Raw genomic sequence first — 27477 nt, 5'->3', positions numbered from 1 at the left:
TTATGGAGCAGCCATTTGGGAATTAAAATGGCAGGTGTCCTCCTCCCGCTGAAGTTCCCCCGGGAGCCCCAACTCCTCCTCACCTGCCCCTTCTTTCACGCTCATGCTTTCTGCATAAGATAAGCAGGCACAAGGCCAAGGCTGCCTGAGGCCCTGTCCATCTCCAGCCCTCTCAACACACACTGGCTTTCTGGGCTCCTCTGAACGCGCCAAGCTTGTGTCTGCCTCGGGCACGCGCTGCCCGGAAGCCCCTGCCCAGGTGGTCACCCAGGGACTCTTTCCCTTCGTCCAAGTCTTAGCTGAAATGCTGTTTCCTCAGAAGGCGTTGTCCGCCCTCTTCCCCACTCTCAGTTTTATTTTCTTCTTAACACTCATCACTCCCCGGACGATCTTACTTAGTTGGCTGCATATCAATCATCTCCGTCTACTGCGCCACGCAAGCTGTTCGAAGGCAGCCACCCCTTGCGCTTGGTCCGTCAAGCGTCACAGATCCCAGGACAGTGTCTGACCCGGACACCGCATCCCTGGAGCAACAACGGTTTTTCCAGGAGCATTGTTGAATGGATCTGAGACTGTTATAATCCTATCCTGTGATAGGTCGGATGATTATTAGGGGCTTGGACACTGCACAGACTTGCAAATCCAGGGAGCAGCAGAGGAGGGAGAGGAGGGAAATGCCTCTAGGTCATGGCAGAAACTTTGCTTTGAGCTTCTCCTGTCCCAGAATCCAAACTCCATCCAACCCCAGGATCAGAGTGAGGGGAGTTTTGCTCTGTCTCCTCTCACCAGATATGAACGGAAGGCTGCTGGTCTTCCCTCGACTTTGGATTCTAGACCAAGCTAGAGGGGAGTGTTCAGGCAGTGGGACGGTGCCCAATGCCAAGGGCTCAAGCAGCACCAACTTTAGAGACACTGTCTAATAACTGTAACAATAGCTAAACTCTTTACTAAGCTGTTCTAATTCATCACGTGGATTATCTCATTTAAGAAATTGTCTCAATGACTGGGGATGGGTTTTGCAAAATGCACAGGCCTGATCCCCTCTACAAACATGCACTCCTGCCTTGCCTGGCCCGGCTCCACGTGGGGTGTCTGATGTGGGGTCCAGAAGGGGACAGGTGGCAGTGGGGGCCCATCCCTGTCTCTCCATCTCTCCTTTGTGACCCCACACTCCAAACCAAGCTGTGTCAATTCCGACAATAGCTCTTGAGGGAGCTGACTGCCTCCCCAAGGCAGTGGAGAGTAAGCACACGTTAAGAAAACCCTCCCAACCCCACCGCCCCAGGGCAAAGCGGGAAGGGGGTAACGGGGCTAGGCTTTGTGGCAGCGCCAATGCCCTGAGGTCTCTCAAGCACCCAATGTTGAGGTCTGAGCACCTGTTCAGAAGAGGAGCACACTACTGAGGGTCACGGTGTCCGGGGAACTTTGGTTTGTGGGTATGTGGAGATTAATAAATTCTTTTGAGTATTAGAGCTTATTTTGGATGGTACCAAAGTGGAGAATGAGGGACGCCAGGGTAGCTAGGGTGCAGGGAGCTCAAAACCAAAGCTCACTGAAAATACAGCTAGCAGTAAGTCAGAGGCGTCCTTCCCCAGGACCTCAAATCCCACCTGAACTGCCCCTTTCTGGCTCTTTCCCACCCCCACGAGGCACCTCTGTGTACTCACCATCCACTACGTCCCTGTCAGGGAGCAGCTGCCAACTGTCGGCGTACCTCATGACAGAAACAGGTTTCCTGTCTTCATCTCCCGGAGCACTTGTTTCTGCAAAAGAGTGTGACAGGAAGGAAATGTGGGAACAGACGCCCCATCAGGCGCCACAGGGCTGAGGCGGGGGACTGTCTGTGACGCCTCGGGACATCGGAGCCCCTTGGATGTTTCCTCCAGGTGCCCATCACGTGGAGGACTGGATGGAAGTTCTGGCTGTCCAGTGTCACACCAGGGAGGCTGAAGGACATTTTATGCATGTCACGTTCTCATCTCCTAGAAGAATGAGCACCTGCTTTCAAGATGTCGGGGGGTGAGGTGTCCAGAGCCTAGAAATTTGGAGGCCAAAACACCCAGGAGGACTGCTCCTGGTCTTTATTGGCCAAAGTCATTTCTCGTCTTTTATTTAGATCTTTCCATATCAGTGTCTTCATCAGGAAACTGTGGCCCAAACCACATCTGTGACATGTGAAAGACCTGTGACAGCTCACAGAGCTGATATTAGAATGAAAGCATTACAAAAACAATTGTAAACGTTCTTCAAATATCCGTCCCTTTGTTGGGTGAGTCCCACTTTTCAAAACAGTAACCCAAGTGTCCCAGAGCGATAGGCTGCAGCCCTTAGACGTGCACCCGAGGAACCTCTGGGTTTGGAGATTCTCCTTGTGGATTTCTGCAGCGGTGAAAGATCAGCTTCTCTCCATTCACGTCAGAGGTTCAGAAAGGCCCTTCTCCTGCTGCTGCTGGGTTCCCTTTCAGGCCAGCACTTCCCTCTTGGCCAGGCTGGGCTCGGGGGCTCTCTGTGAGTGGGACGGATTGGCCTTGCAGCTGATGGAGGCCCTGTTGTTGGGTTCCAGCTTCTTTTTGGGGGGTGCCAAGAGCCAAACAGTGATCCCTTGTCCCACTTAGTACTGGGCTGTTTTACCCTAAACTCCCACCCTCTTGCCATTCCTGGAACTCAGTGAGTCACAAATTTTGTTCTTCTTCCCAGTTTTGGAAGCTAGAGAAAAATGAGGAAGGCAGACAGTCCCAGTGTGTGAGGACGGCCTGTTCTGGAGCCTCCTCTGAGGCCGAGGGGCAGAGGGAGTGCTCTGAAATCATTCCCCAGCTACAGGACAGCTTGATGGAAAAAACCCCCCTTCTGGGACAGAGAAGAACCCCAAAACCCTTTAGGTTGGATCCATCAGCCCAGGTCAAGAAATGTGAGAATAGCCCAGATGCAAGATATGCATGTTCAAGGCAAAACGGTTGAACTGATCCTTGGAGCTTGGTGGTGGGTGGGGATGTACCCGTGTTAGCCCTGAGGACCCAAGGACTGCCCTCAATATATCTCAGGTTGTTAGTAGAAAAAGTATTCGACATTAATGACAAGACCGTTCTTTTCTGCTTACCTTTGTGATCAAGCGGAGTTGTGGGTCGCCCCATGATCTCATCCTTGGTGGCATTCAAGTTCTGGATCAGAAAGTATGTGGTCATTTTCCCTTTCCCTTTCACTTCAATTTCGCCTCTCTCAATGATTTCAAACCCTTGGTTTTCCAGGGCTCTGCACAGAGAAAAGAAAATGCACCTGATATGAAAGATCTATAACTCAAGAACTGGCTGCGATGCAAAGAGTGATGCAAGAGGAGAAGTTGGGGACCCAGGACATATGACAGAGCAGGAGGAGAGTCCAAGACATCATCCATACTTGCTAAGGGGGGCAAAGGAGTGGGGAGAGTGAAGGTTTGACATTCTGAACAGGGTGTCAGAGGCCAAGATAGAGTGCAGGGGACCCATCAAAACCCTCTGAGCCTACCACCAACCTCCCCCGGCCAGCACACGCGCCACATGCATCTCTCACGTTTCTGCACACATGCCATCGGTGCCTGTGTGCACATCACTGCCTCCTGGTTCTGCAGCATCAGGCTCCCTGGGCACCAGCACTCTTCTTCCCTCCGCCCCAGGCACCTGACACACCCCATGCTTGTCATCCTGCTCATCTGAACCACCACACTTGCCTGCCATGCTTTCTGTCTACCAAGGAACTGAAGAGTCTGGGGAAGGGATCATGAAAAGGGACAGAGCTATGGGGTATTTACAAATGTTTCCCTGTTTATTTATTTCCTGGAAGCTTAGGGATGTTGGGAAAAAAACAAAGGGCCACTCAGCCCGGTGATGATTCAAATTCATGGCTACCTGCCTCGGCACTCCTGCAAGTCTTCCTGTCATCGGCCACGTGCATGGAGAGTGTAGACCTTCACCACACCCCTCGTTTCTGTCACTTGGCACCGGCCCCCCTCACTTGCAAGCTGCTGACTGTGCCTCCTAATTTGTGACTTGACTCATCTCCCAATTGCAGTCATCACAGGTGAGAGCCTGCGACTTCTCACCCTATGGCCACAACACCCTGTCCCTCCACCCTGTCTCAGAGGTCTTGCTTCTTCAGGGGCTCTGCACCCAAGCCCCCTTCCCACCTTCCCATCGGTCACCCGCCCTTGTCTTTGGCTCCCCCTCCACTTGCATCCTGGCAGCATGCTTGCGGCTCATCCCTCCTATGCAGAAGCAAACAAACCACTTCTCACCTGCTTTGACCCACACAAATTCTCTCTTCCTTTTATCCTTCAGCCCAGAGCCTATCCCCACCATTCCACACAACCGCCTTTGATTATGTCCCCAAAGCCTCTAATGAATATTTTCATTCCTTGCTTCCATATTTGACATTTTAATTCAATTCTTCCTCCTTAAAAGCATCCCCAACAGAGCTTCTAACCCTGATCTCTGCCAGTCCTTTTCGGACTCTTTCTTCTTCTTCCTCTTCCATGGGCTCCTCTTCCTTTCCTGCCTCTTCAGAGATGCTCTGCCCAGGACACTGTTCTCTCCCCACTGTTCTTACCTGCACCTTCCCGAGGGGGTCCCATCAGCTCTCACGGCTTTAATCACCACCTGCTCCAAGTCTGCATCTCTGGCCACCAGCTCCCTCTTCCTTATCTCCCATTTCTAGGAATCATCCTCGCTGGCTTCACTCCCCCACACTGCTCCTGCCAATGCTCTGGTCCAGACCACACTCCCAAGAGGTGCCCTTTCCCATTTCCTTCTTCTCAAATCTGCCCGACAGCTCAGTGTCAAGTAGGACCCCAACCATGCCATTGTCTCCAACCTCACACTCTGGGGGGGGGGGGCTTTTCCTCACCCGTGGGGCAGAGCACTCGCCCTACAGGAGGCGCACATAACTCTCACCACTTTCTCCCTCGTGTTTTCCCATCCGGGAAAGCAAAAGTGATTGTGCTTCTCTGCACCTATTCTACACGTGAGCCTGTACTGCTTGGCTTTTACTCCCAAGACCCCAGTTTTGGCTAAATCCTATGCTGAGACTCCTTGTTCAAGAGGCAGCTCAGGAGTCCCCTCCACAAAGCCTTCACAGGGTCAGGGCCCCTTGCCCTGGTCCCATAGCACATCCTGTGGTCCCCTCCTGCATGACAGCACAGTAGCTACAAAGCAGGACTCTGAGAACGGCCCTTGGCCTGCATCTAGGTCGTCTCCTTCTAGCCTACTTGGACCTGAGACAAGTTATTAACATTTGTGCCTTTATTTTTATCTGTAAATAAAAACAATATATCTTCATAGAGTTGTTCTAACAATAAATGAATTAACATATGTAAAATAATTTAGAAAAAAATATAGCCTATTGTAAGTGCTCAAGAAACTGTACGTATTGTTTTATGCAACTCTTTGCCATCATACTTATCCTACTTTAAAAATAATTAACTGTGACTGTCTATTCTTCTGCCACTGAACCTAAGGCCAACAAACTGTTTCTATGAGAGCCCACATGGGAAATATTTGAGACTTTGTGGGCCATACGGTCTGCGTCCCAGTCACTCGACTCTGCCTCTGGAGCCCAGCATCAGCCCTAGACAATCTGTAAATAAAAGAGCATGGCCGTGTTCCAATAAAACTTTATTTACAAAAAGAAGCAGCAGACTGCATTTGGCCTGTGGGTCATAATTGGCTGTTGTCTCACTATCCTCACCCTGTGGCTGCTAGGCACTCCGAAAGTTCTGGAAGGAGGGAAGGACAAAGGTAGGAGTGAATAAAATGAAAGGTTACCTGTAGGCTGTGGGGCTGAGGTGCACTTTGTCGGGAAGACCATGACTTTCCATCCTAGAGGCTGTGTTCACAGTGTCGCCGAACAAGCAGTACCGTGGCATCTTGTCTCCCACGACCCCTGCTAAGACCGGTCCTGTGTGTATCCCCACTCTGATCTGTGCAGAGAGAATCTCACTGAGCTGACATCATCTAATACTCCTGCTTTTACTTTTAAATTGAGGTGCAACTTACATAAAATAAAAAACACAGGTATTAAAGTGTTTAGCTCCATGAGTTTTGACAAGTGCATATATCTCTGTACCTTTATGCAAAATAAAACGTAGAGTAGTTCCATCACCTCGCAAAATTATCTTGTGTCCTTTCCAATTAATCTCTCTCTCTCCATCTCCTCCAACAGAGATAACCACTTGCTTATTTCTTTTACCAAAGAATAATTTGTTCTAGAACTTCACATAAATGAAATAACACAGTATACGCTGTTTTATATCTGGCCTCATTTATTCAACATAATGTTTTTGAGATTCGTCCATATGGTTGTTACGGATTAGTATTTCATTATTTTTATTGCTTAATAGTATTTTATTGTAAGAATTCACCACAATTTGTTTATCCATTTTCTTTTCATGTGCATTTAGATTACTTTCAATTTGAAGCTATTATAATTAAGGCTGCTATGAACATCTATCTCTGTATAGATATTTCTGTGAACATATGTTTTCATTTCTCTTAGGTAAATACCTAGAAGAGGAATTTCTGGATCACAAGGTAGATGCATATTTAATTTTATAAAAAAACAAACAAAAAAACTGCCCGACAATTCTGTAAAGTTGTTTTACCATTTTACATTCCTATCAGCAATGTGACACTTCCAGTTGCTCCGCATTTCTGCCACCATTTGGTCTTCTAGTGGGTGTGAAATGATACCTCCTTGTGGTTTTAATTTGCATTAAATTGGTGACTAATGATGTTAAACACATTTCCATGCACACATTGTCCATTCATACATTTTCTTCTGTGAAAAGTCTGTTCAATTTTTTTGCCTGTTTCAAAAATTGGGTTGTTTATCTTTTGTTGTTAATGTGCATCAGGTCTAGACATATTTTGATATGTAATATATATGTGTGTATGTGTGTTACAAATATTTTTCTCAGTCTGTGGGTTTGTATATTCATTTCCTTTAATAAGCTGAAATTTTAAATTTTGATGAATGTATTAGTTTGCTAGGGCTGCCATAACAAAATACCTTAGACTGAGTATCTTAACATATTGACTGCCACACTAGAAAAAATTTTTTTCCTTGGGGCCACAGTGATTTATTACAAAAATAGAATAAAAATTTTGAAAACAAAATGATCCTTTCTAATGTAATGCAAAACTTAATGAAAAATGAAATTTGCTGACTTCTATTCATTTAATCCATATTTTTAGAATTAATTTGTCAATATTAATTGTAAAAATAAGAACATCAACAAGTAAGATTTTCACAAACCAACTGCAGGGTTTCACTCATGTTTTGCTTCATGAGACCCCAGGCTCAAAACTAGTGTGAGTTAAATACAATTCACAAGGCAGTCAATGTTTTAAACAATAGAAATTTGTTTTCTCACAGTGCTGGAAGATGAAAATCCCAGATAAAGATGTCGGCAGATTGGGTTTCTCCTGAGGCCTCCCTCCTTGGCTTGCAAATGGCCACCTCCTTGCTGAGTCCTCACACAGCCTTTCCTCTATGCACACGCATTCCTAGTGTCTCTGTGTGTCCAAATGTCCTCCTCTTACAAGGACATCAGTCAGATTGGATTAGGGCTCACCACCCTGAAGGCCTCATCTCATTCTGTAAATTAGGCCCTATCTCCAAATACTTAATTAATTTATTTATTTATTTGAGACAGAGACTCACTCTGTTGAGAGAGAGTCTCACTCTAAAGTGCTGTGGCATCAGCCTCGCTCACAGCAGCCTCAAACTCCTGCGCTTAAGCGATCCTCCTGCCTCCGGCTCCTGAGTAGTTGGGACTACAGGGGCTCACCATGAAGCCCAGCTAATTTTTCTATTTTTAGTAGAGATAAGATCTCACTCTTGCTCAGGCTGGTCTTAAACTCCTGAGCCCAAACAATCCTCCTGCCTTGGTCTGCCAGAGTGCTAGGATTACAGGCGTGCCTGGCCCTAATCTCCAAATATTGTCACATTCTGAGGTACAGAGGGCTAGAGTTTCAACAAATGAATTTTGGGGGAACATAATTCAACCCATAGCAATGAAGTTTATCACTGTTTTCCCTCCCGTGGTTACTGCTTCTTGTGTCCTGTCTAAAAAAATCATTGTTTACCCCAAAGTCATGAAGCTATTGTCCCATCAAGAAGCTTTACGATTCTAGCTTTTACATTTGGGTCCATGATATATATCAAATCAATTTTTGCATATGGGGTGAGGTAGGATTGAGGTACACTTTTTCTTTCCATATTCAATTGTAACAGAACTATTTCTTAAAAAGAGGCTGCCTTACCCTCTCAATTTTTGATACCTTGATCAAAAATCAACTGGGCTTAAATGTATAGTTTATATCTAGACACTCTATATTGTTCTTATCTGATATTCTTATATCTATTTCTTCATTACTTCCCATCTTGATTTTGTATTTATTATATTCAGGTTTTCTCTCACTGATGCATGTGGTGTGTTTACAATGAGAACGTATTGTGGCTGCTTTGATCCTGTGACTACCTAGTCTAGCTTCGACTCAAAAGATGACAGTGGACGCTGAACCAGCGTCCGTGAAGCTCAGCTTCTAAATCACTACAGTGAGCGTGAATGCAGCACACTTTCAGAATCTCCTGTAAAAAAAAATTATAACTTGGAAAAATCATATTTCATCTTATTGTTGGTTTTCTTTATTTTAGTCAGTTATGTAGTTTATTTTGAATTTCTGATGGACATGAGCAGGAAAGGGATCTAGATATGAAGGCAGAGAGATGCCACTCTCAGCCATGTCAGGGGGGTTAGAGTCTGCTGGGCTGGCAGAAGACGACGTTTACTTTTCATCTCCCAAACTGTCCAACTTTTATAGTGTGAACCAACTTCCCTACTTGGAAGAGTAGCGTCTAGCGAGAAAGGCGAGCAGATGTCTCGCTCGTGGCTGCGTGGTGGCAGGAAAGCCACTCTGAATATCTTACTGCACCGTGCCTGACCGCAGGTGGCCTCACACCTCTGCCTGAGTTCCAAACCTGTCAGACAGCATGTTGGAGGCAGAAATTTTCTAAGCAGGAAAAGTTGGGGGTCCACTAAACCTAAATCATTGTTGAAATGCCTTAACGAAAGAGTAGGAATTATAAATGAGCTGGCTTCCAAGATGGATTGCGCCCTGCTAGGCAAACAGGGAGACATGCTCAGGACTGTCCCAAATTAGGGACAAAGGAAGCTTGTGGTCAATCGTGGGGAAGTCCTGAGTACCGCAGCCTCTTCTGAAAATTGGGGAGAAGTTGAGACTATATTAGGACCACGTGCAAGAGAAGAGAAGAGTTGGCAGAAATATAACCATTTTAATTACCGTAGAATACCCAGGAACCACCTAGGCAGATAAGTAGAATTCTACTTTCGTGTGTGAGATGTCTGGTGTTAAGCAAAGTGCTCAGTTGCTCTCTACCTGGATGGGCTCTCCAGTAACAGGATTCATCACTTCCTTTGCAGAAATCCTCATCCCCAAGGCAAAATTAGCCACCCGTAGAGCATGGCTTCCAGTAGGCACTGGCACACCCCCTACGACCATGTAAGCATCTCCTATTGTTTCCACCTGTCAGGAGAGAAAATAGGTATAGAGTTTCCTTATGCACTAAATATTCCATAAGTATTTTTGCCATTTTTTGCATTTTGACAAAAGGACCATGTTAAAGCTGGTGACTCTTTGCTAGGGGGTGAGGAACATGCAGGAGGAGGTAGGAGGGATATTAACACAAGATACAACCGTGAAAGAGACAAAAGTCCTTCCTGCTTTTAGTGGAAACAAATCCCAGAAGGGGGAAGGCCCTTTAGTAGTCGTAGGATGTTCTGTATTATTAATAGATTATACATTATTTGGAGTAGACTTTCTGCTGAATTTAGTAGAACTATTCTCTAGAGAAACAGTGCTTGTCCCTCAAGGGCACTAAGGCACCATCTTAGCACTTTGTATGGGATTCCTACGAAACTAAAACTCCTTAAATGCTTCCAATTTCCTTTTAGCTCTTCCTCTTCACCCCACTCTCACCCGCACCAAACCCCAAACTCGTGCAGACAGAGGCAAAGGAAGACTCAGAAGGAAGCACCCGCCCTGAACGAACACATGCTAAGACACCCCTGAGGTGCAAACACCTACTTTGTAGACCTCGTGGACGCTGGTTAATCTGTCAAACTTGGAGTACATCGAATTCAGCATGTTCACTATTTGGATAGGTTCGCAGGCGGCACAGATGTTAGTGAACGTTACCACGTCGCTGAAAAGGATTGTGCAGGTTTTAAATTCTCCTGCAATAGAAACCAGGTATCAGGGATAGCCAAGGATATGGAATTCCATAACTCTAGGAATTCTGGATTCAAAGGCCCTGTGAGAATCAAACCTGCCTGTGCCTTGGGGAAAAGGGTCCGCATGTCCTTTGCCATTCGGCAGTCACCCAGCAGACACTTATGGAGAGCCCACGGGGAGCACGTTTATTGGGTGCCTGCTACGAGCTCACGCTGGGAGAGTCATATCACAGGAAGGAAGCAGACAGCCCGCCCACCCAAGGAGCCCCCAGTCTAGTGAAGGGGACACAGGAGCGAACAAAGACTGCCAATGTGCTGGGACAAGTGCTGTGGGATGACGGAAGTGGCCTCTAGGAAGTGGCCCAGGGCAGAGCCTCAGCAATAGGAGACCTGGGCCAGGGCCGACAGAGACTAGTCGCTGTGAAGCAGTGGGTTCCCTGTCTTTGTGTAGCAGAAGCCACCCATTGTCACCGTGCACCCCTACCATGTGCCACTGCTTTCCTCTGGCCCCCACACAGCCAGATGTCCTGGCTCGGGCAGATCCCCCACTTCTCTGCCTCGAATCTTCACGACTTCCATCGCACTTAGAATGAAACCCCCAAGTCTTTACCATGGGTACAAAGGGGACCCCCAGCTCTGTCCCTGCCATCCCTCTGACCTCATGTCCCTCTGGCTCACTCCATTCCAGCCATGCCGTGTGGATGGGGTTTGTCCAGCACATGCCGTGTCCCTGCCATAGGGCCTTGCCACCTGCAGCTTCCTCTGCTTGACACACTCTTTTCACAGGCATCTACAGGGCACTGTCCCTCACATCTCAGATGTTTCCAACACAGGGAGAACTTTCTTAGACACCCTACCTGAAACAACGGTTGAGGGACTCTCTATCCTCTGAGCTCAGTCGCCTGACCCCCATCCATGAGACTTACGTGTTATGACACTTTGCACGGAATCGTGTCTCTGGTTATTGTCTAACTCCCCGATTGGAATACAAAGCTGCACGAGATGGGAGACTGTCTGTTTTGACCTCTGCTGTATCCCCAGCTGCATCCTAAGCAGGGCCTGGCACATAGTAGATGCTCAACAAATATTTGTTGACCAAGTGAATTGGCGACTCCTTGAACACAGCTGGGGGCCTTCAATATTACTTAAACCTCTGGTGGTAATTTCCCCTGCATGGAACTTTCTCTTCCTTTTGGCTTCTGGCCTCCCATTTCTCTTCTCTGTTCGTATTCCTTCTACCTTTCTGATCCCCTTATTTTATATCTTTCCCAGGCCTCTCACCCTTCTTAAATATTTGCTGTTGCCTATAGTGCAACACCCCACTGTCTTCTCCTCTCACCCCATGCCCTCCAGATGACCTCACCCATCATTCACAGAGCCTGTGATCGACCCCACCCACACAGCTCCCAGGTCTAGGGCTCCATGCAGAATGTTCCCTTGAGCTGTCCCCACGATTCCTAAAGACCTCTGGTCATGTTCTGTGCAGGACCCCACAGACACCTCAAGCTCCATGGTTCTAAGACTGACTTTCTCATCCTCCCCCAACCCTGCTCTTACTTCTGGTTCTGTGCTAGGAGTAAGCATCACATTTTTCCATGCTAGCAGCCGCAGACTCATCCCTGCCTCCTCTCCCTTACGTTCCCCCTCGGGTCAGTGTGGAAATCCTGCTCCCCCAATCCCCAGGCTGCCTTAGCTCCTGCGAGCTTTCAGCCTCCTTCTAACGCATTCACCACACTGCAGCCAGAATCATGTTTATAAAAGGAGTCAATGTTGCTTCCATAATGAGAAAAAATCCTCAATGAATACTCCCTGCTTACAGAGTCAAAGAGAATTTCCTTTTCCCTGACAATCAGATTCATCACTGCATTGCCTGAGCCCCACCCTATGTTCGCAGCCTCAGCAGATGCCATTTTTGCAATCACCCCAGGTTCTAGGGACCGTGTGCCATGGTATTGATATTTACTTTCACATTGCCTTGCCTTTGCACTTGCTAGCCCATTCTCCTGATGTGCCTTGCCCTTCCTTGCTTGCTGGCATCCACCCTCAAGGCCCAACTCAAGTGGCACAAATTTCTGAGAGGTGCCCTTCCAATGCCACACTGTCCCTGTCTCTTTCTCTTCTGACATCTATTTATCATTAATTTTCCCATCAACTCTGTTTCCATAGCACCTTGTGTGGTGGAAAGAGCATGGATTTTGGAGTTACATGGACTTAACATGATTATTTGCCAGCTCTTTTACTCATAAGCTGGGGTGACTGTCAGTTTGTGCAGCTATATAGTATGGATAGCACTTCCCTCATAGAAACATTGAGGAAAGTCAATGAAATGTAAAATGGCTAATAGATACTGGCACAACAGATGCTTCTTAATGCACACTAGTTTCTTTTGCTTTGGTCACGCCCACCCTCGTTAATTTATTCTGCATAGATCTGTCAAACCTGCAAGGCTGCAAACTCCTGTGGATCCCCTGGGTGTGGCACAGCACCCTGGCATGGAGTAGGTCCCCCGGGTGTGCTGGTGAATGAACACACGCCCTTGACCATGGACGATGAGCTCAGAGTGATCCCAGCATCCCTCCCTCCATCAATAGCCTGCTTTCCAGAACAGTCCGCAGAGGCATCTGCGGCTTTCGCTAATGTGCGAGTGTGTTATTCCTAGTTACAGCTAAGAACCCTATTCACGGTCACTGAGTAATGAGGCCAGTCTCAGGACATAGCCTTCAATTCTTAGAGAAACCAATGTGAGTGTGGTTGGCAGCCGCCTTTACGTCCACCTAGTCCATGGATCACTCCTGCGTTATCACTGTCAACGCAGAAAGAAGAAAGCTGAGGATATGCAGGTGAAGTAATTAGCCCAAGATCACATCCCTTACAAGTGACAGAGCCAAAATGCAAACCCACATCTGTCTGGTGTCAGAGCCTGTGTCCCCGGGCTAAGGCACACTGCCCCTGCCCAGAGGTGGCGGTGTAGGGAAGGGGGCCTCATCTGCCGCGACCTTCTTGCCCTCCTTCAGCTGGTTGGCCACGTGCTCAGGCAGCATGGCATACAGCAGCGTCTCTGTTTTCTTCTTTTCGATGGCCAGGTGCTGGGAGAGGACGCGCAGCTCCTCCTTCTTCCTCTCCAGCTGGTTGGACAGCTCTATCTCAGCCAGCCGTTGCTGGTTCAGGAGGATGAGGTCCCTGGTCGTGTCGTGGGGGGCGATGTCAGAAAGATGCATCTTGCGCTGCTCCAGCTCTTGCAGGCTGCGGAGCTTCGGGGAGCACATGTACATCATGCACCGCGTGGACTCCATCCAGATCATCTGGCCTTGCGCCGTGGAGAGAAATGCAATGATAGAGTACGTCGCCAACAGGGGCTGGGACGAGCTCGCCGGGTAACCAGTCATCACCCACACGGTGCATGCACCTTCCAACCACCACACGCTCACACTCCTTCCTTTTAGCCAGATTTCACGAGAATTACGGACACTTTCTATTTCCACTTTCTCATCTCCCTGCCTCTCCCTAACGGCTCTCTCTGTGGCTGCTTGCAAACTCTGAGGTGTCTCCCATCCTTGGCGCCCACACGGCCGATTCAAGCACAAGTTTCCCAGTCTTTTCTTTACTCAACCCTTCTGCCATTTGATCGTATTAACCAGACTCCTCTTCCTAAAATCTTACTTCCTGGGACTTCTCTGACACTGCACTCTGTCTGAGATTTCCCCCACTTTTTTGAATTTTTTCTCTACACTTTTTAAAATGCCATTCCTAACATGTTGGTGTTCCCTAGGGTCCTTCTCTTTTAGCGTTACACAACTGCATTCTAGACCTTGCTGACAATGAATCTGAATTTCCAGAGAAACCTGGCTTCCTGGACTTGAGATATGTATTTCTTTAAAAATAGATATGTTTGTTATCTGATTATAAAAGCAGACAGCATTCAACGTATTCAACATATTCATTGCAGAAAATGGAAAAAGTGAAAGAAAATAGTAAAAGTCAGCCATAATTGCTATTAATAGTCTGGAATATATCTTTGTATTGCCAAAACAATGGCATTATCCAGCATATTCTTTTTGTAATCTGAATTTTTCACTTAAAAATACATAATGAATATTCTTTGATAGCATTAAATATAGATATGCATCTTAATTTTTTCTGGCTGCATTGATTATACTGTATTTTACTTAAATAATGAACTGGCATTGATCATATTCTGTCTAGATTTTTATTCCATACATAACATTGCAGTGAACAAGCTTGAGGTACGTGTGTATAATCACAGCTATTCTTAGACATGGAATTACTTAGACAAAGAAGATGCTTACTTTTAAAATTCTGGAGATGAGCCGGGCGCAGTGGCTCACGCCTGTAATCCTAGCTCTCTGGGAGGCTGAGGCGGGCGGATTGCTCGAGGTCAGGAGTTCGAAACCAGCCTGAGCAAGAGCGAGACCCTGTCTCTACTATAAATAGAAAGAAATTGATTGGCCAACTAATATATATAGAAAAATGAGCCGGGCATGGTGGCGCATGCCTGTAGTCCCAGATACTTGGGAGGCTGAGGCAGAAGGATTGCTTGAGCCCAGGAGTTTGAGGTTGCTGTGAGCTAGGCTAACGCCACAGCACTCACTCTAGCCTAGGCAACAAAGCGAGACTCTGTCTCAAAAAAAAAAAATAAATAAATAAATAAAATAAAATAAAATTCTGGAGATGGATGGTGGTGAAGGCTGCATAACTTGTGAATGTACTTGTGAATATACCAATGAACTGTACACTTAAAATGAATTAAATGGTCAATTGAATGTCATATAGATTTTAGCACAATTAAAACAAAAACAAAATGTGAGCCTTACTAATAGGTCAGATGTCCAGGTTGCTATATAAAAGACAGACATTAAATTCACACCAATTGTACCTCGTGCATTCTGAAAATGTAGGTAACAGAGACCAGAATTTTAAAATTACATAAATCATAAATTATAGGATTTTATCATTGTATATAACTGCATTTTGGAAAACTCTTGCTTCTTCCCTTTGTGATCAACCCCCACGGGCAGGGAGCAATGGGAAAGGAACGAGTTATTACCTCGGAGCTTGAGTGTGGGCTGATGTTTCCATGCTTCGGGCATCATTTCTCTTCTCGTCTTCAGGACAAATTGACTGTTGATAAACTTGCAGATGCTGGAGATGTCGAAGGTAATTTGAGGATGAATGATGGAGAAATACTCGTCTAATCGAATCTTCTGAGTTTGGAGTCCTGGGACGTACTTCTGAATAGTCACTCCAGCTTGCTTGATCTGCAGCTATCCACAGAGGACAGAGGTAAGACTGGGGAACAGAAAGCCACTTCCACCCTAAACGTCCCCTTACAAATAACACGCTGGCCATGCTTTGTGACTTGCTGCAGGAAACAGGGATCAGTGGTAGAATAAATATCATGGGGATAATAAATATACCTTTTTAAACAATCAAATTTGCACTAATGTCTGAAAGAGAAAAGAATAGGAGTGCTCAGAAGAATATTTCTGACTAAAGAGAAACAGAAGTGAAGGCTCTTGATTGTACTACTAGTTCTTTCCCAGGTCTGTGAGACATTTCTCTCTCCCCCACCCGATCATTAACTAATAAAAAGAAACGAGCAAATTCTGTAGCATTGGATCTGACACTCAGGCCTGGGTGAAGGAGCCCACCAAAGGGGTGGAGAGACACCTTTCACTGCTACCTCCAGGGAGCGCAAAGAAGGAAGAAGTGAAATAAGTATCCTTAATATAAAGTGTTCAACGCCAGCACAGACTGCCCGGGAAGACTTAACTTCATTGGCCATGCAGACACCGTTAGCCTACAGAAATCGACCTAACATTTTGGAATACATATCATTAAATTTTCTGTTATTCTATGCCCCCCAATTTTTTTTTAAAAAAGGAGTCTTTTAAGTCACCCATAATTTAAAATATTAAATAGTGGCAATAATAATAATACCCTTCTAGGACTGGGGAAAAGTAAAACTATAATACATTGCTTTATAATTCCATAGTTATTTCACTAGGGGAGTTTGTTTACCTCAGTTAGATCGTAAGTTCTTTATGGGCAGAGACTACCTTCCAATGAACAAATTTCATAAAATGTGCATCCAGCAGTCGACTGGTAAGTAATGACTTAATATGTTTATGTGTTTAAATAAATGTCAAAGAAAGTCACAAGGGCTGAAAGCATTCTAACTGATTTTTGACAAAATTTGTTTTGCCCAATTGTCCTTTAAACGAGTTCATAATCAATTCAGTTGACATACATTTTATGCAGGGAAATCAGTAACAATCAAACCTAAATGGGCGTGCTCACACCTGTCCCGGCACAGTGGCATGAGCTGGCAAGGACCTCTGCCCCACATTTAAGATGCAGAGAGGGAAGCTTGGCAGGATTGAGATGTCTATGGTGGCCACAAGGACAGCAAGAGGTCACGGTTAGAATTCCACCCAGTCATTGCTACTACGTTCTGTTGTTTCTTTATGCAGTGAATTTTATTGTCCCTTCCTTTTTCCCTCTTTTCTAATGGGTAAATTTTCCCATTCGTTCACTAGTTCTAACTTCCCTTTCATTCTTATCAAGAAGCTCCTGCATTCTGGTTTCTGGAGAAGACCACAGGGTGAAAAGGAAGTCAACAGTCCCGCAAGGCTAAAAAGCCTGGTCTCCCAAATCCTGGGAACTTCTCAGGGACTTGAAAAATGCCCACTAGCTGTAAAAGACTATAAATCACGCTCCCTTCCCTGGCGTATCCCCAGCTCCAAGCTACAGAGGAAAGGGTTGCTCACTGATTCATCAAACACAATGTGGAAAGGAAAAGCATTGCAGAATGTTTTCTCTTCGATCCACAGCCTCTCGGGATAAATCGGCTCGAAGGTGTTCACGAGATGCCCTGGACACAGAAACAGAAAGTCCTGGTGAGCAGCAGCTCGTGCCACCGCCTCGCACAGGACAGAGCTCGGGACGGGGACAACATCTCAAGCGTTTCACAGGCAAAGTGCAGTCCCCGCTTTTTTTGCACGGGCTCCCTCAGCGTCTCCAGATGGCCGCGGCAATTCTTCTTCCAAATTAAAACAAACAGAAAACTTGCTACCAGGTTGAGAAGCCCTCCTGCCCCCTGCCAAGTTTCTGCCTGCCGCTGAAGAGTTTCTGGGCCAATTGAGTATGTCTCGCCATGAACACAGAGTCGCATTGAAACGGTGACAGCCAGACAATGAGCGAGCGGAGCAGAGCGTGTGCGCCGGGCCCAGCGTCAGGGACATTTGCCATGGAGCTTTTTAGACTGACAGTTTGGGGTGGCACATGAAAATTTAACCAACAGTCCTATTTGGCAGGGGGTAGAGATTCGAAATGGAGCCTTTTTGATATGAAAATCTCCTAGACAAAGGATGTCAATTGTGTATTTGACTCACTTGCCATGGCTTGAAGGACGCAAAATGCAGCCCTTTGAGCCTGGCAGACCTTCTCCCAGATGCGTGTCACCTGGCCCATCGGGCCGTGACAAGGAGTATTCTAGCTCCCTTCACCCAGCGGGCCAGAGCCCTTATTCTGACCGGGGTGTTAGGTGCTCATCATTAGACTGGTTCAGAGCCCACAGGAGCACCTTAGCAAGCCTGATGCCTTCATTTGGAAACTGGGGAGATGGAGGATCTTGTTCAAGGTCACCCAGCTCCTCTGGGACAGAGCCAGAAATTTGCTTTCCTGGCTTTCGACCTGGTGTCCTTCGCATGGCTGGACAACTGTGATTATCACCCATGGATCTCCAGTCCAGCAATGTGACCCAATGGAGAGGCCCGGGTCCAGCAGAGGAGCTTGTTACTGAAAATACGTCAGTACTCATCCTCCTTATCCAACAGTCCCCAGTTGGGCCTGATCCCAGCCTCCCCTCCAGCAGCTCTCCCAGAGGACAGGGGGACAGACAGTGTCTCCGTGTCACCACGCACAGATAAAAGGGGTAACGAAAGGCAAGGCAGAGTCTGACATTTCAAAGTTAAAAACCACGACTCTGCAAGAACCAGCGACTTCATGGTCACAGAGGGCTTGGCCCCGTCTGTGTACACTGGCTGCCACTCCCGAGAACTAAGTGATGCTGTGATCTAAGAGCCGAGCTTGGGAGAACAGCCCACGTACCTTTTCCAAACATGACTACGCTTCTCACAACATCCCAGCGGGATTTCTTCACAGGACAAGCAGAGACACTCAAATATTTCTCTTTCATCCTGAGGAAGGCTGCCTGGAGGGCCTGCAGATGGCAGGGAGAGAAGCATCTTGCCATACGACTGGAGATGCGCAAACCCCATTTGCTGTGCTTGGTCCAACTTTAAAGGAGAAAGCGTGTCCGTGGCCGGAGGAACAACATGAGGACTTATGGGACCGATTCTACCAAGATACTGGAACTCCTAAGATTTTCTTCTCTAATTAATCCTCATGCTGCTTCTCTATCAAAAGCAGCATTAACTTTTTGGGGGGAGGTGGGTAGAGACTTGGGTATTTTGCCGAGGCTGGTCTTGAACTCCTGACCTCTAAGGATCCTCCCTCCTCGGCCTCCCGAAGTGCTGGGATCACAGGCATGAGCCACTGCACACAGCCAGTAACAGCTTTTTATGAAATCTCAACAGGCGACCAGGATGATATCTGGCAGGAAAATCACTGGTTGAAGATTCTGCAGTGAACAGGCTCAGGGATGGGCTTTGGATACTCTAAGGAATCGCAGACGTACCTGGGTATCTGGACCAGCTATGTGTTCACTTAACAGATGTGGGACCTAAACAGGTAATGCTCACCCTACAAGTTGCAATGGAAGTGGCCAAATACAGGAGCTTAGGTTGACTCTGGACCCATGACTGGCTCCAGCTGTAGAAGTGGGCACTGTGGACTTGAGAGATCAATTAATTTTAGGGGGATTGAGAAATAAGCTACTAGGTTTCAAGCCTTTCATACCAATATTTTTATAGGTGAAAAATTTCTAGGCTCAGGTATATCCCAGAAAGCCTCCCAGTGTATATCCAATTAACCTTAACCCAGCAGTTCTCAACAGGGAGTGATTTCAGCCTCCTGTCTCCACTATGGGGACATATGGCAAAGCCAGGAGACATTTTTGATTACCACAACTAAAGGGGTGGGATTCTATCAGCACCCAGGGGATAGAGACCAGGGATGCTACTAAACATCCTACAGTACAAAGGACAGTCCATCACAACAATGAATTATCTTGTTTAAAAGGTCAATAGTGCTGAAATTGAGAAACTCTGCCTTAACCTCACTATTAGAAGGTCCAGTCGATTCTGTTGTTTGCATAGATTGTTCCAAGACTGGTCGCTCTACTTAAAGGAAACTGTACTTTCTGAAGACAAAGCAAACCCAGTACCTCTTGGTCACTCTGGTTGTCCTGACTGTCTCGTAATCTGGCTGCCTTTGCCTTTCTCATCTTCCTGCAAGCCTTCTGCACAATCAGAAACACAACGTGCTCCTTCTTCCCTGTCCTCTCCACTTCCTCATTCATGTCAAGGATATCCATGGTCACATCCAGGTCAAAGAAGTCCTTGGCCACAGCCTCAATGATACCTGCGGCAGAAGGACACCTGCATCAGTGAAGGATGGCAGAAGGCAGTTGTGTCAGCAAAAATCATAAAACAATCAAATTATACAACTTCTGGTGAATATTCTAGAGTTCACCAAGCCCAGGCCCTTCCTCAAAACAGACAGCATAGGATAACTAATGAAATAAAAATATGCAGAGGTTGAAGTTATACATGTCTGGACACCAAATATATCCCTTCCACTCTAATTATTAGTTCAGCATCTATTCTTTTTTTTATTATTTCAGGAAGACATTTAACTCATTAAACAAACAAATTCTGGAGATCATGTAAGCAAAATTCAGCTATAAAGCATTAAGGACTGAGTATTAAAAAAAATGTTCCTCTGGAAATCCACCCCAGGATTATAATAGAAAATATGCGGAAAATGCATGAAGATGTTCATCACAGCATTGTTTATGATAGCAAAAGATTAGCATCAACTAAAAGTTTAACAATAAGGGATTAGTTAAGATAACTACAATATGGTATATCAATCAGCCATTTATGATGTGGTTTTAAAGATAATGCAAAAACACGGAAGCATGCTTTTTCTACAATGCTAAATACAAATAAAAAGCTGATACAAAATAATATATGGAGAATTATCACAACTAAATTACTCCTTCTTGTGGAATTTTGGAAACTTAGTTTAAAAGCTCAAGGACTTTGGGAGTAATGTTCCAGATGGTATAAAGTCATACACTAAAGAGAATTTTAACTTCCTACCCACAGTTGGCTGTTAGCAATGCTGGAGAATTTGTAGAGAAGCCTTCCTCACTCCAGAGGCATTGTAGCTCTGGGACTAGTTAAGTCGTTCCCATACCTGGCACAATGTGGCACAGACCACTTCTATCTGAGTAGTAATGGAGAAGCATTTTCCCATCTGCAGCTCTCTCCACTCGAAACGATGGTGCATTCATCTCCTAATTAAAAAACATAACACATTTTTCCCCAATGGACACAAATATTATGGTTTTGAGGCTTTGTGATATAGTACTTATCCATTCCATGACACAGAACTATATCCCAAACCTCTCTCCAATCACATAAAAACTACCATGGTGGCAGCTCCTACGTGGCAGGAATTTTATACTATACCTCCTATATCCTAAACAACTGTATGATGAGTATTAGCTCCATTATAAAGAGTAACAAACTGGGGCTCAGGGAAGTTAAAGCAAGATTAACAATAGAGCAACATTCGACTCCCAAATGAGCCTTTGCATAATGCCTTGCTATTGCTACCCACACTCCAAGGGGTGCCTGGCTGGTGGGGACCAGGAAGCCTTGGTAACTCTCTGCCATGTTTGGCCTGTGACCAAGTGACCATGGGCATCTGCACTCTCAGACAGATCAGAGGCTCAGAGGAATTTGCAAGTGGAATTAATTAATTAATCTCTCGTTCTGGAAGGATAATGTTGTCTGTGATTTCAAGTTGCACATTTGGAAACTAGAACTCTCAAGGATACGTTGGAAGACATCCTCTTTCTCCAGGAATAAATGCAGCCATTTAAAGTATGCACCATTTCACAGTACATGAGGTGCATGTTAGGAAAGGAAGGAAAAACTTAGCCTGGGCGAGTCCCTAAAAGAAGCGATTTCCTCCTCTGCTTGGTCGGAGGCAACTCAGCACCCTGGTTGGAGCGAGGGAAGAGATTAAGGAGGTGGGTTCCTCGCGAGATCTTTGACCTCTTCCACAGTGGAGGGTGCTAGTTAAAATGGATTTCTTTTTTTTTTTTCCCAAATACTTATTGCGTATTTCTGCAAGTATGTACATAGACAAAGTGTGTATGTTTGCATGTATGTGTGGTTACATCTTAACTAAACCTAAAGAGGATATGAGGCAGCACACATGAAAAGCATTTGATAAAATAGGAAATGAAAAGTTAATATAAAATTATATCCAAATCCTAGGTAGTGAAAATAAAGTGGCTGAATACAGAGAAGCTGAAGGGGAAATCCATGTGCTCCTGTTCCACCCACCTATTCCACTGCTTCTTTAATAATTTTGTTTTGGCATATTGGGAGGGGAAAGGGAAGTGACTATCAGAGGAAGGATAGCAGGATTGGGTATAAAATAATGAACTTGGAACTTCAGAACCTCAATTCTTTTCATTCTTATTCATCAGGGTGATAGTAATATGGTGAGAAAGATATCTGTAACACAAAATATATTCCATAATTTTTAAATTTAATAAATGAATGGAAGAATATTAATTCCTTGTCTAGATCTGTGACTTAATAATATATTAGCCAGATTTCAGATGAAAGATGTGATATTGAAAAATATTATGAAAGAGTACCAAAGGAGCCTAACGGTATTCCTTCATAATCTGATTGTTGTGCTTTATCTAAAAAGTTTGAAAGGAGGTTGTCATGAAAATTATTGTAATTTTAAAACTGGTCATGTTGAACAGAGAGGAGAGGAAGAGGGAAGGAAGAGAGTTATTATTTATGGAACGCCTTTTCTGGGCTGATTACAATGCTAGAGACTTTTAGATCCTACCTTTTTCAATCCACATGTCACTATAAGATAGGTTCTTTTTTCCTGTTTAGTTCCTTTTGTCTCTGTGTCCAATGTCTCAAAAAGTGCTTGATAGATAGTAGGCACTCAATAGATACTAATTAAATAATTAAGTAAAAAAGTTGAGACTCAGAGACGGCAAATAACTTGCCCAGGATCACACAGCTGGCAAGTTGTAGAGCTGGCCAGACGGCATCCTCAGCCCCTCTGACCCCACCTTCTCTCCTGGAGTAGTTCACACGTGACAACCACAGGACGGCCCAACCACTCATTCTATTCAAAATCAATTAAGGTCTCCAAGCCTCTGATTCCTTATCTGAAAAATGAAGAAAGTAATACTTTTCCCATTTAATGTCTATAAGGTATAAGGATATGTAATGCTTGATGAGACCCTTGAACATAATCCCATCTTATCCTCATGGTAGCCCTGCAGGAATGGTAATGAGCACCATATAGAAATGGTGAACAGCTTGGCAAACTATAGAGAGCCCTAAACATAACTACAAACTATTTTATCCAGCATAACAAAGCATTATTATTAATATGATATGTGTAAATACCAGTTCGCCTTTTCTTGTCTGAAAAATAACAGGGACTCAAAGCATTTGAATTTCCAATGATCTCAACAAACAAGAAAACCAAGGAAAGAAGTCCAGAAGGACATATCCCAGTAGGGAAATTAGTTTCTTCACACCTCAGTCAGTCACCCGTGGGTTAATCAGAGTTGGACAGTTTCCGATTCTGGCTCCTGGCCCTGTCAAGTCTCCCCTTCTGATACAAGAATAACATGGATCTGGCTGCAGAAGCTATTTATCAGCTTCCACCCAGGCCAGGAAGCCTCAGGAGAGCTTTTGCAAATCCACCGAAACCTGACTGTTTTCCAGCCTTTGTTCCCATTGTGATCGGGCTCCTCGATTGAATTCCAAACCCACCCCAGCCCCTACCCAAACAGGCCATCTCCCATCCCAAAGCCTCTGCAACTCGCCCTTCTCTGATTTTTGTCAGCTAGTTTATAAAAGTGGCCAACAGGTATTTATTTTTCTTTCCTTTCCCAAGAGAACCCCTGGGCCCACTGACAGGGGTACCAAGGATTCTGCAGCGCCGGCCGACGCAGGCAGTTCCCTTGCGGCTGCCCCTCAGCGGGGGAGGCAGAGAGATGCCCTAGAACTGCCGCAGCACCTACTTCCCCTGGGGCCACCAGGACCAGACTCGGGTGGCCTTACCTGGTAAGACAGTGCCAGGTAACTGTGGAGGGCGTCCAGGTTTTCAATGAACTCCGTGAGATTTCCTCCCAGGGTCCGCAGCATCCTGTCATAGCCAGACATCTTGCAGAATTTAAAGAAGTATTCTCCAAAGAGTTTCAGAATCGTTTCCATGGGGACACCTGTGGAATGCAAAGCATATACCCCCAAATAAAAGCCCCTGCAAGGTGTCTGCTCTCCTTAGCTCAGTCTTCATTTATTTCCTATGGGTTTACATCCTGGCTGTGCTACTGACTGGGCTACTCTCTCTAAGCCTCCGCTTTCCTCATCAGTAAAATGCCGATAATCGCATCGATATCACGGAATCATCCTAGGAGCTCAGTGCAGCCTTGGCACCAGCTAGGTGCTCCTGAAACCTGAGTCCCTCCCGATCCCACCCTGGTCTTCCTCATGGTCTCCATGACAAATATCTCCCCAAGGTCCAGAAGTGGGTGCAGGGCTACTATACCCCCTTAACCGCTGAATGTGGTGCCCAGAACAAGGTCCCCTCCGGGCAGGGCAGCGTGCAGCCCTCCGCAATCTCCCCCTACCGCCTCCAGCATCCTTAACTATACCAGCTTCTCACAAGAATAAGAGGCTACCTCTGAGAAAGAACTGATATGCAACACAAAAAACAATTCCACCAAGGTAATAGGATCCTGATTTACTCAAAAGATGCTACCAAATGCCTGCAATGTCTTTCCCTTTCTCTCTCGGCCTCACCAGAGCCTGGCCTCCCTTCCAAGTCCAGTATTCACATCCCATTCTCCGTAGAGATTTTCTCTGAATATCCCTGGTATGCTGAGTTCTCTCTTCTCTTCCTACATGTTGCATTTTTTTCTTCCAAACTTATGGTAAGTCTGGAGGGCAGCAACCTTGTCCTACAGGTTTTCTGTGCTAGACACAAGTGGGTGCTTGATGAGTACCTGAGGATAGATTTGCAGCATTAGGGGGGCTGCTACCCTCTTCCCCCACCCCCTCCCCAGTCTGCACTATTGGAATAGACAGCAAGCGAGCATCTGCTTTATGGGAGAGGAGGCAAGTATTTTTAAAGAATATTTTATAGTTCTTGCAACACCCATTAATCAGAGTCATTTTACTCAATGCTTGCCAAAATCTTATAAGGTGGATAATCTTACTCTCCTCTTTACAGCTGAGCCCATGACACTGAGTCATCTTCGTGAATTCACCCCGATCACACAGAGTGGCAGAGCCCAGATTTGTTGGAGAGGCTCTAACTGTAAATTCAGTGCCTTTTGTGCCATATACCTCAACCTCTGGAGCAGCTGTTGCAGAAAAAAGGAGTCTCCCCAAGACGAGGGCTGCCTATGGGTTGTCATCGTTGACACAGGAGCCAGGGAACCCATCCACGCTGCTGGCCTGGAGTTCCTATGAGAACATTCCCTCATTTACAAGGGGGTTGTAAGTCATGGAAGTCCTGGGGACCAGGGAGAAGGTCCAGAATGCCCGGATTTATGGGACAGCTACAGATTCACAACCACTAGTATCCTTGGCTACATCCTTGACAAATCTTGTGATGCTCTGGGTGGATCTGGAATTCACAGCAAGGGACATTCCAGGTCTCCTGAGCTATGCAGGACTAAATCCTACAGGGGTGACAGGGAGAGCCAAGGAGGTCTGGGCGCTTTCCAGCCTCTACTTGCTTCCTAGGATGGTCTGAACAGCTGATCCCCGTAGCTCATTGTCCACGGCCAGACCACTGGGCAGATAATTGTTCTGTAATCTGAGCAGGATGGAGTCCCCACTGAATTGATCTGGTCTTCAGAGATGAGTTATACATATTTCCCAAAAAGTGATTATCCAGGTCTTCTGCACCCAGACAAAGCTTGGGATGGTACAGTAGGAGGTCTCAGTGGCCTTTGTTGACTGCCTCTGTTGGGTTCTTTGCTTGTGGGTGCGTCCTAGCTGGGTGCAGGCAGGCTTGTCCATACCAGCAACCAGGTGCCATCTGCTAACCCCCAGGGGAACTGAAATACATTCTTCTCAGGTGCTTTCCAATGCTTATGAGTCCCTGGGAGGAGAACTCCCAAAAAGTAAAGGGACAGGTGTGGAATTGCTCCTCCCTCTCTCCTCTCACCCCTCTCGTCCCTCTAAATCCAGCTTATTCAGGCTGAATAATAACAGCTGTGCTGTGTGGCCTGCGGGCTGAAGCTCTGAGCAGGTGCATCGTGTTACCTGCCAGGATGCGTATAGATCCCAGAGGCCTCTGTCTCCCAGGGACTCTCCCAGGAAGACTGGGCTGTCTGGGAGCCAAGCAAAGTTAGGTTCAAGTGACAGTGGCAGCCTTGTGTAGGAAGACTGCCTGTTTGACTTTTCTTTCAAATCTGTAAACTTACAAAAATCCATGAAGTTGCTTGTTCCAGACCCTAGTTATTTTGTTTCTGGGTGCTCTGTTAATGGGAAAGGACATCTGGCTGAGAGACTAACTGTTCCTTAAACAAGGATCTTGGGTTCAAGTGTGGTATTTTCCATCTGCGATGGGTTTGAGGCTTCTCCTAGAATTCTTGGTTGAGAGTGCTTGTCCACCACAGGACAAAGGCCATGTTTTAAAATCAACACCTGTCTTCATTTTTCATGCAGTTTCACCTCAGTATATTCAGGAGAATATATTCCAAGAATCCTCTAAGTCTCAGGGGATCAGGGGTATATAAGAAATGGTAAAAAATGCAAGAGACAACTAATCACAGATCTTAGGTACATTAGAAGGTTTTTGGATAGTGCAAAGAAGAATCTTATGCTTAGTATTCCATCTTTTGTGTAAGGAAGAAAAGGAAACGAGGAGATATGCATTTATCTGCTTATTTGTACAAAATTAAACACCAGAATGATAACTCAGGGACTACTGAGATTGGTTAGTTATAGGACTGACCAATTGGTGGGATTGGGGTAGAAAGGTTAGAAGAATTGTAGAGTGGGGGGATATGATGTTTCTCTGATCATAATTTTTGGAACGGTTCTGGCATGGGGACTCGTGTTGATGTTTCATACGCTTGAAATAAATAAGATCAGCAAGGATGGGGAAAACCCCCTTAGATAGGATACAAATAGAAACAAATTAATAGAACAGCATTTCAACAGAACAGTTTTGAATAACATAATTACCCAGAGAAAAAATTAACCCTGTAACATTTGAACATAGTATTTAGACTGCTGCATTCTCAGGCCAAAAACAAAAAGAACTTTAAAGAAATATTTAACTGTAGTCGGTAGGCTTCCTTTTCACAGTGGTGTGGGTTAGCAATTCTGAAACTAGTTTCTGAACATTCATGGATTGAGCATGTAACTAAATATATTGTGGATGGTGGGAGCCAGGTTTCTCACTGAGAATGAAGTTACAATTGTGGAAAGGGAAAGAACACAATAAACCTTTGGTATTAGATTAGAAAATTTCACATAACAAGACCACAAAACCCATCATGGTCTTAGATAGATGGATAGAGAGCGATAAATAGGAGTGTGTGTGTGTGTGTGTGTGTGTGTGTGTGTGTGTGTGTGTGTAGTATCTATGTTCCAGCTCTGTCCACTCAAATGACTTAAAATCAGTGACACCCAGTAACAGTGAGCTTGCCTAGTATTCACATCTTGGTTTTTAAATGCCATTCTCCATTAAAAGGAATCGGGGCTCCCTAGAGAAATGTCACAGTCCAAGGCCGGGGCAGGGGATAAAAGGAGATGAGACTATAACATTTTGTCAGAAAATAAAGAAGTGGTCAAAGAATGGTGGGGACATGTCAAAAGGACACAGGGGCAGTCTGGAGTGGCTCCTGTTGGCTAAATCTTGAAGAACTTGAGCATCAAAATAAATAATGAAAGTAAAGGATTACAACC

General features: G+C 45.6%; 1 protein-coding gene across 1 annotated transcript; it reads right to left on the bottom strand.

Moving 5' to 3' along the window:
* Positions 1-23712, bottom strand: LOC105881124 (guanylate cyclase soluble subunit beta-2). Its single transcript, XM_020290278.2, has 14 exons — positions 23611-23712; positions 20687-20786; positions 19650-19846; positions 18413-18524; positions 17071-17174; positions 15348-15564; positions 13274-13589; positions 10137-10290; positions 9429-9575; positions 5793-5947; positions 3076-3249; positions 2873-3006; positions 1668-1763; positions 1-110 (listed from the first exon to the last, which is right to left on the bottom strand). Exons 1-14 carry the CDS (start codon positions 23710-23712, stop codon positions 1-3), a joined length of 2118 nt encoding a protein of 705 aa, XP_020145867.2.
* Positions 23713-27477: the final 3765 nt, after the last annotated feature.

This window comes from Microcebus murinus, chromosome 13, assembly GCF_040939455.1.
Source record: "Microcebus murinus isolate Inina chromosome 13, M.murinus_Inina_mat1.0, whole genome shotgun sequence".
Lineage (NCBI taxonomy): Eukaryota > Metazoa > Chordata > Mammalia > Primates > Cheirogaleidae > Microcebus > Microcebus murinus.
This window is presented reverse-complemented; position numbering and strand designations above follow the sequence as displayed.

Coding starts and splice junctions, on each gene's coding strand:
- LOC105881124 (XM_020290278.2), bottom strand. CDS start 23,712: ATGTCTGGCTATGACAGGATGCTGCGGACCCTGGGAGGAAATCTCACG. Junction 18,525..19,649: donor ACAACCAGAGTGACCAAGAG/GTACTGGGTTTG, acceptor TGCCATCTGCAG/GCCCTCCAGGCAGCCTTCCT. Junction 3,007..3,075: donor AAGCAGAAAAGAACGGTCTT/GTCATTAATGTC, acceptor TTGGGTCCTCAG/GGCTAACACGGGTACATCCC.